The 16,032-nt window shown below is 40.9% G+C and overlaps 1 protein-coding gene across 1 annotated transcript in view; it reads left to right on the forward strand.

Annotated features, from left to right (window-relative positions):
• THSD4 (thrombospondin type 1 domain containing 4) overlaps positions 1-16,032 on the forward strand; it is a 593,806-nt gene that overhangs the window by 183,173 nt on the left and 394,601 nt on the right. Inside the window, exon 6 of the mRNA XM_075006841.1 lies at positions 8,402-8,538. Within this exon, the coding sequence (XP_074862942.1) occupies positions 8,402-8,538 (137 nt within the window). The remainder of the gene's footprint in view (positions 1-8,401; positions 8,539-16,032) is intronic.

Genomic DNA, 16,032 nt, shown 5'->3' on the forward strand with positions numbered 1-16,032 from the left:
TATCTTTTTTTGGACCAACTTCTGCTGGGTAGAGAGACAGAAGTTAGTCCAATAAAAGATATTACCTCACCCGGCTAGTTTCTTGGGATCAGCACAGTGAAAACAGAACTGCATTGCATTTAGAAGATTATAATCTGTACCATAAGGACTATTCCGGCAGCTTTCCTGAAAACACTAATTATTTGGGGCTCCCAGAGGTTGCATAGATGGCCCGCCAGGTCCTATCAGGCTATTTGTATGCTCACAATTGCAGTTAAATAGTGCCAAGCATAACGTAATTTACATTCAACTACTACCGTAGTCAAGTGCAGTGTAGTATTAAAACTGGGTAACAAATCATGCAAGGAGAAAAATGGTATGGAATTTGGCAGTGAAGAGCTATTGCAAATTAATAAGCAAGCTTTGAGTTACAGCAGGGTCAAGATGAGGCCTAAGCATTTAGACTTTTTCTTTTTAAATTCCAGTCTATAATATAATTTTTCTAGGTCTGGTTTAATTAAACTGGTAATTCTAGAAATCATAGGGTTTATTCAGGTTGCTTTGTACCCCTTTCAAATGAAAGAACAAATTATATTTCAATAGATGAATTAAAATATACCAAACAGGTGGTCCTTTCATTTTTGTAGTGTTAAATATTAGAACATAAGAACATAAGAATGGCCATACTGGGTCAGACCAAAGGTCCATCCAGCCCAGTATCCCGTCTGCCGACAGTGGCCAATGCCAGGTGCCCAGAGAAGGAGAACAGAAGACAATGATCAAGTGATTTATCTCCTGCCATCCATCTGCTGCCCTTGTACTGAAGGCTAGGGCACCATACTTTACCCCTGGCTAATAGCCATTTATGGGCCTAACCTGCAAAAATTTATCAAGCTCTTTTTTAAACCCTAATAGAGTCCTGGCCTTCACAGCCTCCTCCGGCAAGGAGTTCCACAGGTTGACTGTGCGCTGTGTGAAGAAAAATTTCCTTTTATTAGTTTTGAACCTACTACCCATCAATTTCATTTGGTGTCCCCTAGTTCTTGTATTAGGGGAAAAGGTAAATAATTTTTCTATATTCACTTTCTCCACACCATTCATGATTTTATATACCTCTATCATATTGCCCCTCAATCGCCTCTTTTCCAGACTGAAAAGTCCCAGTCTCTCTAGCCTCTCCCCATATGGGACCATATAATTGCTCAAATTCCTACCCTGAGATCTGCATGTCTAACGAATGTTTTCACTTTTGGGGTCTGGATGATGATGGCATTAGTTAATGAGCTAATGGTGTCTTTTCCTTTGGGGATGCAGGTTCAAAGCCAGTCCTGATTGGTTGATGAGCAAAGCTGTTTTCCTTTGACGAATGGTTAGCAGTCTGTGTGTCATGATCTATCTTAACCCACTTCTTCATGGGTAGGCACCCACAACATGAGTATTGAAAAGGAGTATGTTCCCTAATAGCTGTTTCCTCTGTTTATGTGCTGGAATTGTAGCTGGCATTAATTGGATACCTTAATGCCAGTCACAGTGGAGAAGCAGAAGATGGAATGGGCAGAGGGAATGAAAAATGTCTGCTGTTCAAGGGGATCCTACAGCTTAGGCATGTAAAGCTGATTGGAAGGACAGTGTGAAATAAGCTTGCTTGGTATCTAGATATTTTCATGGGCTGCATCTGTCAACCTGGCATCTTTCATGAACAGCAAATTCACTTTTCAAACAGTAGAAAATTTGTTTCCTCAAAAATGGGCCCCCTGTACAGTACAGTCTCAGTTCAGCAGAGGTCTTTTGGGAGCTGTATGGCTGCAGGTTATTGGTCAGCTCGAGCAAAGTGCTCAGCTGAGTTGCTGAATATCCTCAATTTCCATTGCAACAAGAAGGCTCTTGGCACCCATGTATTATCAGTCCTTCACACAGAAACAGTCTGCAGAGCGATCAGTTTAATGCCACATAACATTTAGCTTTATTTAAAAAATAAGCTAAATGTTATTGAATTTGCAAAATTTGTTTCCGGCTTAGGTGTCTCTCACCCTCCAAACCCTCTGCAGGTTATAGGCTTAATGAACCCAAGTGCTTTAAGAGCCCTTGCAGATCTTTTTCCATCATTAATTTAATGCTGTGAAGTGAAAGCCATAAATCAGGGTTTTTCAGATGATATATGGTAATCACCCAGATGGAACTTCATCTCACTCAATAAATTCGGAGTAACTGAAAGGATCTGATTACAAAAAAGTAAATTAATTAAAGCTACCATGTAGCGAGCAGCTGTGGCCCTCTGCTGATGCAGAGGTGGAGGAGGCTACTCAGAGGCCCTGGTGGGTGGGCCCTGAGCCAGAACACCAGGGCCCCGCCCCTCAGAGGGCAGGGCCTGAGGCCAGAAGGGGCAGGGGCGGAGCTCAGAGCCCATTAACTGTTGGGCCACCGTGCTGGGAGGGAGCTCCTGCTCGCACTCCTGGGCGCCGGGGCAGAGAGCCCCTGGCCACCTGGCCTCTTGGCGAGAACTTCCCCCCAGCTGCACAGACCAGCCTGGGCAGCTACAGATACGGCTGCCCCAGGGTACCTACCTGGATTTCCTGGATCTACCAGGGCCCTCACGCTGGTGGAGAGCCCCCTCCCTGGAGGGCCTGCCAGGCCCAAACAGACGGCCTGGGCCTAGGCACCCAGAGGCCCCGGGAGCGGCTGACTCTGGAGTTCCACCGGACCCCTGCAGTGCAGAAGCCCCCGACGTCCTTGGACCCACCGTGCTGTCGCCGCCAGACTACCCCAGTGACGTAGAGATGTCGGACTGGCCGGAGCCCCTGAAGGCAGATGACTTGGAGGGGACCTACCCGCCGGGACCCGCCTACCAAACTGACTGGGCCCCAGCCATATGGAGGTGGAGGTAGGAAGTGGCCTGGGGAACGCTTCACCGGAACCCATGGCTGTGTGTTGTGGCCTGGATCCCCACTGCCATGGCCAGGTGTAAGCGATCCACAGCGCCCCGGGCCAGGTCGCAGTGGAGGGGGAGGGCCTGTGACCCTCTACCCTCCCCCCACCGGCGGGTCAACCGTCACCGAGCTAAAGCCAACCCCGCGGAGGGGAGAGCCAAACTCCACTGTAACTGTTGCCCCGCCCTGAACGGAGGGCTGGGTTTTTCCCCAAACACTGTAACTGCTGCCCCACCCTGAACTGAGGGCTGGGTTTTTCCCCAAACACTGTAACTGCTGCCCCGCCCTGAACTGAGGGCTGGGCTTCTTCCCAAACACTGCAGCCTTACCTGTCACCCCGCCCTGCCGCAAGGGCCAGGGCCCTCTGAACTACTTACAGGCTGCCTGCTGCCTTGCCTCAAGGGAAGGGTGAGCCTTTGGAGCCGCCCCGCCCAGGTCAGAGGCAGCCTCCCCAGCTGGGGCCGACCGCCAGGCGGTTCCTTAAAGGAGCCAGAGCCCGGGGCCGTTAGGACTGCGGGCAGCTGTGATAGCCCGTGGCTCCCAGCAAGGGGCGCTATTGTAGCGCGGGCCTCTACATACCATTGGAAATTTGTCAGGATATGACTCAACCCTTGGGGCGCCTGTCACAAAGAGAAAGGAACTTTATCATCTTGTATGTGGTTACATTGTCTTTTCAGCGAGAATTTAAAACATGTCCATGTCATTACAGCTTTGTACCCTGTGTTGTAACCTAAAAGAAATGCAGTGGGGCAGCTAAATGTTGATCCAATAAAATCTTTTAGTGCTGGATTTACAACTGGTTTGCCCTCCTCAAAAAAGCAATTATGAATATGTAGCAAGAACAGCATGTGTCACAAAGTCTTCTAGAAGAGGCCAAAAATTTTACCAATATATGTGCTGCTCCCTTCTCTTTCTGCTCTAAACTGCTGTTCTATCTGGTGAGTGGAATATTCTTTAAAACAGAATAGGGCCATAATAAACAAGGTATCCTAGTGGCAGTTGCAATTTGCATTAGTTAAAAGCAATGTATTCCTCATAAAAGGCACTAAAGTCCTCTGTTTTAGCTACAGACTGATGGGGTAGAAACATGGAAAATGTCCTTCATCTGGCCCTCAAACATACCTCAGCAGATTTTTGAGAAACTACTAATACGAATAATGAGGTCAACCAGAAATAACAAGCAGTCTTGTAGCACCTTAGGGTATGTCTACACAGCTTTGTTATTTCGAAATAACCTACCTAGCATCTGCATGACACAACTGCCATTTTGAAATAAACTCAAAGTAGAGGGCATCTTATTTTGAAATTGGTAACCCTCATTTCACAGGGATTTGTGTCTATTTAGAAATAGCTATTTCAAAATAGGTGCTGTTAAGGCAGAGAATAGTGCTTATTTCAAAATAAGACATAGTTCATCCAATCGCTCTATTTTGAAATCGAATGTATGGCTATATCTATACTGTAGCATTTTGTCAGCAGAAGTTACTGTTGATAGATCATGCCCACACAAAATCAGATCGAAAAAGTGATATGCTCTGTTGACAGAGTGGCCAGACTCCCTGACCTTCTGTCAACAGAGCAGCCAGCTGGACACTCAGCAAACAGGGCTGCCCAGTGAACTGGAAGCCTTGTCTGTCGACAGAGGACCCCTCAAAGACTGGGTCTACTTGGCGCGGCTTTCCCGGCAGATCCATGCTAATGAGCAGCCTCAAAATTGCAAATGGCCACTCATTAGCATGGTCCCAGAGTTCATTAACATAGCCACTTGGTCTCAGTGGGGGGTGCTGGCAGTAAAGAGGCCATGTGGATATGCCCCTGCTGGCAAAAAGCCCCTCTGTCACCAGACCCTTATGCCTGAAAAAATTCCACACAGCCTCTTTACTGCTATCACCCCACTCTGCTGAGACTGACCTCTCTTACAGCTATGTTAATGAGTCGTGGGACCTTGCTAGTGAGAGGCCATTTGCAATTTTGAGGCTGCTCATTAGCATGGATCTGCTGGGAGAGTTGTGCCACGTAGACCCAGCCAAAGTGTTTACAGTGCATTTTTGTCGACAGAAACTGTCAACAAAGGCATTATTCCTCATTGTGGAGAGGCAGAACACTGTTGGTGAAAATGCTATTTTGTCAAAAGACTGAGGAAGTGGGTCATCCCCAGAAAAGCTCATAACCTGATAAATTTATTAGTTTCTAAGGTGCTACAGGACCTCATTTTGGGAAGCTACAAACTAACACAGCTATTCTCTGAGGTCATCCAGGCTTATCAAGTGCAAGTTGCAATATGGATAATTGGATGGGTCTAAGGTCATTAACACATTTTATAAGGGCTACAGAACAGCCTTGAAATGCTAATAACTTTGTCACTTTCACCCAAGGGTGGATTTGAACGGGTGATTTAGAGATGAAAGACTTTTTAGCCTATTTCTAAAACCTTGAAATACCAATTTCCTACAGGCTTTGTGTATTTTCTGTGTGTGCATTATGAGAAATCTACCCCTTTATCATTGAAGAAGTGATTGGATAGAGTCACTTTCATTTAAACATCAACTTTGATCCATACATTTTTCATCCATGATAGTAGGATGAATACTCTCTTCTTCCCATTCCTTTGACATTTGAACTTGAGGATCAATGAATGTACATTATGACCATGGAAAATTTGCTGTTTTGTTGAGCAGGACAGATTAAACCTTGAGTGTTTCAAATGCTTTGAAATTAATTCTTCTTTAAGCATTACTGTATCTTGTTATATGGGGAGTTGAAACTATTGAAACTAGTTGCTGTATTACTGTAGTTGCAGTAAAACAATTACATTTGCAAGAAAGGAAACTGATGTCTGGAGGATTGTTTTAAAGAAGTGTCTCAAGGCATTTTCTTTGCTAAAATGAGGTTTTCTGGAGGTAGAGGTTTGTGCTGATAGAAGTTTGTGACTTTTAGGAAGAATTTAGAACATGAGGCTAAGTGGAACATTTGCAGTAATCATACAGAAATGCTGTGTGTATAGTAGGAGAGCAACAGAACACACTCTGCTGAACTGCTCAGCTGTTCTTCAGTCCTGGAATTGCTGATGGCTTCACCATAAAGGAAAAATATACTATATGGAAATGTTTCTCTTGCTGCGTTCATGCCAGTAGTGTGCCAAGTGCCTTTACAGACTGGAAGAGCGCATAGGCTTTCCCCTGGAGGGTTTACAATGTAACAGGACCGCTTACAGATAGGTGAAGGTTGTGTGATGGGTTGGGCTGCAATAAAAGTCAGAGCTCTAGGCTTTACATGTGGGAAGGGATGGTTGGATGGTAAACTTTGTGCCTGTCAAACACCTCAGGGAATCATGCAAAAGATAAATATAGAGAACTGATTTAGCAGTGAAGGCACCTCTAATGTCACCTCTGTACTGTCAGCGAGGTAGAGGTGGGCAAGCCAGGATCACTTTGGAGAGACAACTTTTCTACCTGGAAGTCCTTATGCTTCTAGTGAGTCCACTGAGAATCACTCTCTTTGGGAGCTAGAGCCCCTGTTTCTTTTGTTTCTGCTGACAACCCGTTTACTACTCTGTCAGTGGAAGATGCTGCATTATAGGGCAACTTGGTGTTGTGTAATTGAAATATTATGTTTGGAAAATGTCTTGGTAGTTGCAAAATTTTTGTGTAGATTTTTAAAAAAATATATTTTTGCCATGAGCTCTGAGAAGGAAGAAGAAGAGTATCAAATTTATTTCTGTCTGAGCTTTTATCCCTTTTACACTGCATCTCCTACATCTGCAGATGTTGCCTAATATTTTGTAATCTTTACATTCTCGTGTACTCTCATTTGTATGTACAGGCTGCCATCATCCTTAGTATAAGCTGTTGTGCCTTTCCATGGACATCCCTTATTAATAACTTTCTCACCAGTCCACATCAAATTAACTTCCATAATTGTGACTATTTTTCCTGCTTTCATTCCCTAAGAAGAACCAACACATTTGCAGAACAAATTGGCTGTTAGTGGAGCTTTTATTTATTAAAGTATTCTACTAGTTATACACTGTCCAATATAATCAAATATTGTGAACTCACCTGCTGTAATAATAAATAAATTGACTTTACATTTTGACTGAGCAGAGAATATTTCAGTGTGATGTGAAACGCACCAGTCTCAGGGATCCCCTGACTGTTACAGGGAATGCATTTTAAGCTCTGAGACAGCTACTAAAAATGCTTTGTTACTGATCCTCAGCTGTAGACTTCCAGGCATCTGTTTTCTTCAGATGTTATTTAAAATGGATTTTGAGCTTTCTCTTTTTTTCACTTTATCATCAACCGTCTTTGGAACTTCAGAATCCTAGATGAGCCTATCAGGTTCATATCAGCTGTGGCCCAGTTATTCTGGAGTATATTTTGATGAGGGCCAGATTTGGGGATGTATTTCCTCAGTTTTGATTTTAGGTCTGGTTAAACTCCAATCCAGCAAAGCACCTGATGTGCATGCATTTAACATGGAACTGTGCATATGCATAAAGTTAAGCATGTACATAAGTGTTTTGTTGTGTTATCATCTTCGTGGTGTCAGGACTTTAGAAGAGATTTTTGTTCAACAAAAGTATCTGATTTTTAATTCTTCATTCTATGCTGACATTTCTTCCTTAGGGCCCACTGTTATTTGTGTTATTTCATTTTTTGTTTCCCCAAGTGTACTTGACTGATAAAAGGGAAGACAGTCTCTGCTCTTAAAGACTTCTAATGCAAACAGAAATCATGCAAGTGAAGGAATAGAAACATGAAAGGAAAGCAACAATCAGCCCTGGGTGACAGATCAATGAAGTTCGGCAATAATATAGGTTGAACTTTTCCAATCTGGAACCCTCTCATCTAGCAACATCCATAATCTGGCATAATTTAGTTAGCCTGATGACCATTTATCATGGGTTTGGCCAAGTTTCTTGTGGTCCCATACAGTTTGTTTACAGCCACATTCCTGGCTCTCAATGTTCTATGCTGTTGTTTAGCTGTAATGTATCCTTAATGTCTTCTATGAACTCAGTAAGCAGTGGAAGTGTTGGTAATGCTTCTAGACAATATTGACCTCCCATGGTCTTGCAAATGTGCTGATTTGGCACTGGCCAGGTCCCAAGGGTCCCAGACTAGAGAATTTCTACATGTATGTATGTGTTTTTCTCTTTTTGGGTCATTCTCTCAGATACAGCATTATGTTCAAACAATTGAAGAGGAGGTCATGGGTTTATAAGGCTGGCATCTGGAGGTTCTTTTCTGTTGTTTTTTAAAAAAATCTTCTGTAATATGCTCCAAAACTAGCAATAATCTTGGAGGTTGCATGAATGATATTTTCTTATCCAGTATTGGTTTAATATAGATATGGAATGTATAGACTTCTTGCCCATTTTTTTTCTCTCTAAATCAGGGGTAAGGTCTTAGCCTAATATTTAATTTCTTTTTTTTTCTTGAACCACATCTGTAGACTTGGTAACAGGAATTTATGTCTTTTTCTTTCTTTAGTGAAGGGAAGTCAGAAGTGTGAACTGAATTGCCGAGCAATAGGTTACAGGTTCTATGTGAGACAAGCTGAAAAAGTAATAGACGGCACACCATGTGATGAAAATGGAACTTCAGTCTGTGTTTCTGGGCAGTGTAAGGTAAGCCCAACATATTAATGTGTGAACTTCAGCAGTTCATCCTGGGGAGTCTCTTACGTAGTATTCAAGTTTCAATAATGATGCAACCTGATTTGTTCAATGTGTTAAGGTTACAGGTACTAGGCATTTTTCATAGATATCGAAAATATAGTGCTCTTGTCATACTTCAATTATATGTAAACCTATAAAAATGGTACTGAGAGAATTTCATAAGACTGTGTAGATGTTTCTGACCAGAATTAAGATGGTTTTCAGTGAATTTCCTCAGACATTTAGTTTCTTGCAAAAGAGCTGTTGACTGCTATATCATGTTAAACTCCTCAGGGCTTTCTTAAACAAAAGAATGGTAGTAAAAATAAAAAGCAAGAAAACATTTTTTTAAGCTTTGTAATGTAGATCTATCTCTTTTTGTCTCAGATGAAATAAATGTTAAAACTTAGTGGTTCACTTTTGTTCAATTAAATGCGAAAGTATATGTCGTGTAATTTTTCCCTCAGCAGCCCATACACGTAGTTGAGAGGCAAATTATATACCTTATTGGTCATGCACTGTTCTGCTGGTAGACCTTAAATAATTATAAATTATATATAGAGTAATTTCTCAGGGATCAAGAATGAGGTACTGTGTTGAATTTGTACAATTTGCTGTGTGGATTCTCATCATAAAGGGTAAATGCCTATCAGCTTCTCTGAAATGATTGTACTCTTATGCAAAATGTGGTGTTTATGTTTGTTTAAAATCTATGATGCACTAAGGTAAGACAATGTGTTAAAAAAAGCTCTTATCTGTTGAATTTGCAGAAGACAACTTGCTTTTTGAGTGTCTGCTGTGTGAAAGTACTTAGAATTCAATGTCTGACTGTTTCCAGTATCTGTAGGTGGAATAAACACTGAAAAGTTTAAACTAGTGGGTTAAATGTAACTTATGAATCCAACTCTGAAAAAGGGAAGATTTAATTTAAGTTATTGCTTTGCCTGAAAAAAATCTTATAAATACAAACTTTTTCTATTAGTCCTACTAAGCTACACCTAGTCAATGTATTTTTAGCAATACAGGCAGCCTTAGATTTGCATTTGCATTTGTAGATGATAGATATGTGAGCAGTTGTTACCATTAAAGATCCCTTTATCTAAAACTGATATATAATATTATTTTTAATTACAATTCTCATGGGTGGCCAATAGTGGAATTCAACCAGTGGCAGGGTTTTCCTGGTGCTTTTTGCAAATATGAAATACAGGATGGTGCATCTATGTCTGGAAGTCTAGTGTAAAAAGGAATGATGAGTTCTCAGTGTCCTAGTGGGACGTATTGTTTCAAATTTTGCCATCATGAAGTTTGTGTGCTGGCGGTTAATTTCCAAACTTTCGCATGAAATGTCAGAAACCTAGTATATGTTCCCAAGTCATAGGATGACTATAAAATAGCTGCTACCTTATGCTTTGTCACTTACTGTTTTACTGGGCACCTCTGTAGTTAAGAGCTACTCATTTCAGTAGTGTTTGTTAACTGACATAGCCCAACATTCCCCAGAGAACCTGCCCACTTGTGTTGGTGAAAAAGGCCCTAAAAGCACTCTGTGCCTCTATGCTCTGTTGGTTCTCTCCCCCTCAGAGTACAGTGAGAGGGTAAGAGGAGCTAAGGACATGAATAGTGTCTTCAGATACGCAGGAAGAGGGGCTCAATTATATAGTTTTAGGTTATTTAGACATTGAAGTACAGGTTGAGCCTCTCTAATCTGGCACCCTCTGGACCTGACTGGTGCTGGATGAGAGAATTTGCCAGATCACAGGTGGTCAGTATTGTCTAACAGCACTTTCACTACTTACTGGACTCTTAGGCTATGTATACACATCAACGTTTCAAGTGTGTTCTGTTGACAGTAAACCAACAGAACATGGCACTTTTATCAACAGTGTTCCGCTGTTCACACAGGAAGTAGAATGCGTCTGTCAACAGAAAGCAAGTGTGGATGCACTAGGGGGCCTCCTGTCAACAGACAGGGCTCTGGGTCACCGGGCAGCTCTGTCTGCTTTGCTTCCAGTTGGCCATTCTGTTGAGAGAGTCACTGGGCAGTCTGGCTGCTTTCTATTGACAGAAGTGGTCACTTTTTTGATCCACTTTGCTGTCTGGCTGTAATGTGTTGAGAGAAGTTTTCTTGGAAGATATCTTCCAACAGTAACTTCTGTTGACAGACCGTGGTAGTGTAGACATAGCCTTAGAAGATACTTGGAGGTGAATTATAGCTAAATAGCAGCACAGAACATGAGAGCCAGGGCTGGTGGCTGGAAGCAAACTTTATGGGATCATGAGAAACTTGGCCACATCTATCATCAGTGATTATCCAGCTGACTAAAATCATGCTGAATTATAGATGTTGCCAGATAAGTGTTGCAGATTCGAGACGTTCAACCTGTGTTTGATTTACTGGAACAATCAAGCACTAGGACATTGAAATTGTCCATAATGTCTATGCATGAATACATGGCTTCAGTAAATATCTCCTCTTAGGGGCTAATAAATCTTATGCATTCGACATTGTAACTGTAATCACTGCAATGTGCACCATTTCCACTTTGACTGGAAAAATCCCCACCTTCTTTCCTAGATTTAATGTGTGGTTTTAGTGTATCAAAGGTAAATGACTTTACTACTTAATATTGAAGCCTTCCTTTGTGGATTTAAATCCAAATAATAACACTGTAGGAGTTTAAAAAAAAAGTGTGTATGAGGCAATCTGTCAAGCAAGTATTTAGAAGTTGACACAATAGATTAGTTTATCACATTATGCATTAAGAGAACTTAAACTTTAGCTGCTCCTGTAATGTTAGTATATGTACACAGCAACCATTGGTAACACCATTTTCATAACCATAGTGATTTCTATAGATAAAACCTCATTTTTATTAATATTCTCATGTGTGATGTTGTGTAAATGCATCCATACCTCAGTTTTTATGTGCAGGAGGGGCTTTTTTTAAATTGGGCATACATTTATATACTTCGCAAGTGCATTTAGAAAGATAGCTACCGCATGTTTGGTTTCAAGAAAAATTAAATTTAAAACCTATTTAATTGTTGGACAAATGTGACTTAGTTGAAATTTTGCAAAATGCTGTTCTGGTATGGAAAAGCTTTTGTACCAGCTACTACATAAGAGATGCACCTGAAAAAGGGTAAGTATTTAGAAATTTGGTCACACTTTCAGTATATTCAGAGCAGGCGGGCTCCCCAGCAAGCAAGCCAGAACCTTTAACTAGGTTCTTTTGAATATTAAACTAATTCTGAAGTGTAAGTGTCAGCGAAGAAAACCTATTGTAAACTATCCCCAGTTTAAATATATTCATTAATTAAATCCCTCTCGTTTTCCCCTATGACGTTCACCAAACTTCTAGGACTATTCTGTTCGCTCCTGAAGTTTTGTCAGTGCTTTAATTTTTTGACCACCTGTTCTGACATGATTCTGATTCTCTTCAGAATTTCTTCTTCTTACCTGGGTAAATACATCTCCTTACCTCATCTGCTTGTGTCCTTTTTGGTAAACATGGTGAGGTCAGTAATTCAAAAGCAGCTGTTAGCCTTCTTTAACTAACATGGTAACAGGAGCTGTTTGCATAATTATTGCATTATGGGTAGTTTGAAGTTATTTACAATGAAACTACTTTGTATAGCATAAAACTTCCTACAAAATTCTGTGCAGTTTTACTATAACTACAGGATGCTGACAACGCATGTCATAACTGATAACATGCATCAGTTACCTTATCTGGTATACACTTATTTTATACTCCATTTCAATAATTAAATGAGGATTAGATAATGTAACTCTTCCATTTTCTCTCTGTGTTCTCTGCTTCGATACATCTTTCTTGTCACTATTTTTGTACCTGTTACTGCTTTTTGTCTTGTTTTTATCTCAGTGACTTTACTTCTAGATGTGGTAGTGATTAAGTGAACCTGAAAAAGTCAGGGTTTACACCATCTCTGTCATAATCACTTGGACCTTCAAAGCTGAGTAAGAGTTCTCATGAGAATAAACTTTTGATGTGACATTTCTGGAACTTCTTGTTAAGACAGGAATACTGTACGCAGTTTTTTCACTTACTATTTTTGCACTTCCTGTCTGTGATTCTCGATGGGAAAATGAGGGTGATAAAATTAAAAGGAAGCTTGAGGACAAATGTATTAAAGCTATCTGAATTTTATGAGGGATATGCCTCTGAAATTATAGAAATTTTTTGAGTCTATTCATTTTAAAACAGCATATGTGGACTCTTGGCCATTCCTAATCAAGTAAGCAAACAAATCATGCTTGTTTAGTATTAGCCTAATATTCCTACACATGGCAGTGAGGGAATAGATGGGAACAAATCCTTGCTATCAGGTTACCTGTCACAAGTACTCCAAATGTGACCAAACAAGTATTGCTGCCTGGAGGGGCTGGATGTTTTCAGCACAAGATTAAAACTTCTGTCTTCAAACAAAAGCTGGTTGCATTGCAGGCAACTGTTTCTGAATGGACCTTGAAAAATATGAAGAATTCTTGCCAATAAAACTGCGAAAAGGAATGGAGCTTAAATGTTTTCCTGAGGGATTGTGACTGTATTAAACTCTAGTTTACACCCTTTGGGTGGGATAGAATATGTCAGAGTTTTCGTAATGTGTTGCATGGAGAACTACAGTGAGTCAGTTGGTGAGGAAGGTCTACGAGAATGAACAATCAGCTTCTTGATGGAAAAGGTGGCAGAAAACATTTCTCATCTGTAGTTCTGGCACACAGGTTTTGCCTTTGGATAGGTGACTGGGGCTTCCATTGGCATGAACTAGAAATACATGCAATCTAATATTCACTAATATTGAGGTATAATTCACCCCACAGACCCACGGCAATGTAGTTACTAATTTTGGATCCAATTCATCCACCTTATTAACCATGAAATAAGGAACTAAGATACTTCTTAACAAGGATAATGGCGGTAGAGTCTGGCCCTTAGCCTTTTTGCAATTGGACATAAGGAGCAAAAACCCTAACAGAAGACACAGTGGCTACGTCTAGTAGTAGTAGCAGCATCCTTCAGTCTATGTAGACTATGGATCGTGCCCTTCGTAGTTCCATTTGGGATCATCATTTACAGCGTCGACTGTGACTGTGAAGGCCCACACGAGAGTGCCAGTCCTTGCTGCATCTGTTGCATGTGTAAGGGGTGTCTGGCAGGTCCTTACTGTGCTTTCTGTGGGCTCGCTTCTCCTCTGCTAGCTCTCTGATCCTCATCTCACCCTTCTGAAGGCCCTTGTGTAGTTAACAGGCTACGTCTACATTACAGTGATCTTCTGAAAGAAGTTTTTTCAGAATGTCTCTTCCTAAAAATATTCTTTCAAAAGGGGCGTGAACACAAGATCGATCTGCTCTCTCTATAGAGAGCGTCTGCACAGCTCCTGCTCTTTCGAAAGAATGGGCCAGGGATCAAAAATGTGGCAGCATGAGAACTGCTTTTTGGGAAAAAAGAGCCTGCAGACCTTCTACACATGCTTTTTTTGCAAAGAAGCTTTTGAAAGGAGGTGCTCTTCCTGCTCTGGGAGCAGAAGAGGGCTTCCATAAGAAGAGCTGAATTCTTTCGATTTCAGATTGAAAGTGTGCATTTTGTGTGTACATGGTCCCACATGTTCTTTCCAAAAGGGCTGGATTTTCCAAAAGAACTTGCTAGTATAGATGCGGACAATGTACGTGTGTCAGATGAAGAGCAAAATAGAGGTGAGTTGCACTGCGTTCTGTCTTGAGGTGGACCATTCCAACTTGACTCCTTTGTAGTAGGGTAACTAGATCGGTTTTTGTTTCCTCATATTGACAGCAAGATGAATGTATTAAAATACATTTTTATTGGGTCAGTCACTTTTATCAAGGTTGTTGAACATCAGTTATTCAAAAACTTCCCCTTGTAAGAAAGAATTTACAGGGAAGGGAAGGAAAGAATATAAACACAAATAAAACCTAGGAAGCTGGGATGTTGACAGCTTTCCTTTTTCCTTTACTGATTCCAATTAGAAATTTTCCTTCTTTCAAGTCAAACAAAAAAGTTCACCAGTTTCTACAGCTAAAGTAACAGATCTGAAAAAATGTGATCTGCTTCCACTTGCACCATTAGGAATCTGAAGTGTCTCTCTTGATCTTGGCACATTTCTCTAAATGTTTATGCGTCATTATTAGCTGCTGACAAGCAAGAGACTACAGTCATTAAGACAAATATTTTCAAATCCAAGTTTTCAAGAGAATAAACATGTCATACTATATGTTACTGCCTTTCCCTTTGCCTGATTCATGGCTTCCTTTAGAAGAGGAGTTTTGCTTTAATTTTATCAAAGTCATCTTTTTATCTTATGCGATAACCTACTCTCTACCTCCTTAATTTAGTCCCCTGTATCTTCTCCGTATAAGTTGTTTGCCTGACTGTGCAGAAGTGTTTCTTTTTAAAGGGGAAAGTGATTCCCACAAGTGCATTATCAAGAATGTGGGAGAGAAGTGGCTGTGATGTAACATATGTCTACTACATAATCCTGTTTGCTTAATTATCATTTTGCTTGTTAATAACTAGGCTTCAGAAAAACCAAGCGCTAGTACTTAACAAATAATAGTGTCAATTCTTTGAAGCTTTACCCCTGACATGTTCTGATCAACAAGTTAGCTATAACCCTAAAGTGAGGTTGGGGAAAATTCAATCAAGAAAGATGAAACTTTGAAGTGTGGATCGTTTTAAAAGCCTCAGCCCTAAAGCTGAGGAGACAGAAGAGGACGTTGATTGCCGGGCTTGAAGATTGACCCTGCAATAAGTTAGATCTAGCTAAGTTTAGCTAACATAAGGTTTATGTGGCTTTTTTTGTTGTTGTTTTTCTGTCTGAATGTTTTGTTCTATGGATAAATAAATAATTTGTTGTGTTGGAGAAGCTGTTATTTTGTGGACAGAGTTCTGTGTTGACAGAATGTTATTCCTCAAAGCTCAGAAGGATAATGGTGTTCAGGCAAATGCTGGGTTTTGTTGAGACTCTGTCGGCAAAACGCTTTGTATGTAGACGCTCCCTGAGCTTTGTCAACAGAAGGCCCCTTCTGTCGACAAAGCTCTGTAGTGTAGGCATGGCCTAACTGTAGATGTATCCAAAAGTCCCCCGGAAATAAAAAGGAATAGTACTTTGGGGACAAAATTTTACTTACACAGCTACATACAGCACAATAAATGCTAGAATATTAATATATTCTGTGTGAGAGGTGCTGGGGTAGATGTAATAAACGTATTCTCTCATGTTGGTGAACCATGAACCTTTCTGTGGGATTAAAAAGTGAATTTCATTCAGCTGTCCTCAGCTGGAAGTATGGCATATATCAGCTCCATCATTATACAAGCAATCGAAAGAGCTATTCATGAAATATTCATCCTGGCTGCATTCTTGTGCCCGTTTTGAAGGTAGCCAGTACTGGTGAGGAGAGGAGATTATAAAGGGGGT

Source organism: Carettochelys insculpta, chromosome 12 (assembly GCF_033958435.1).
Source record: "Carettochelys insculpta isolate YL-2023 chromosome 12, ASM3395843v1, whole genome shotgun sequence".
Classification (NCBI taxonomy): Eukaryota; Metazoa; Chordata; order Testudines; family Carettochelyidae; genus Carettochelys; species Carettochelys insculpta.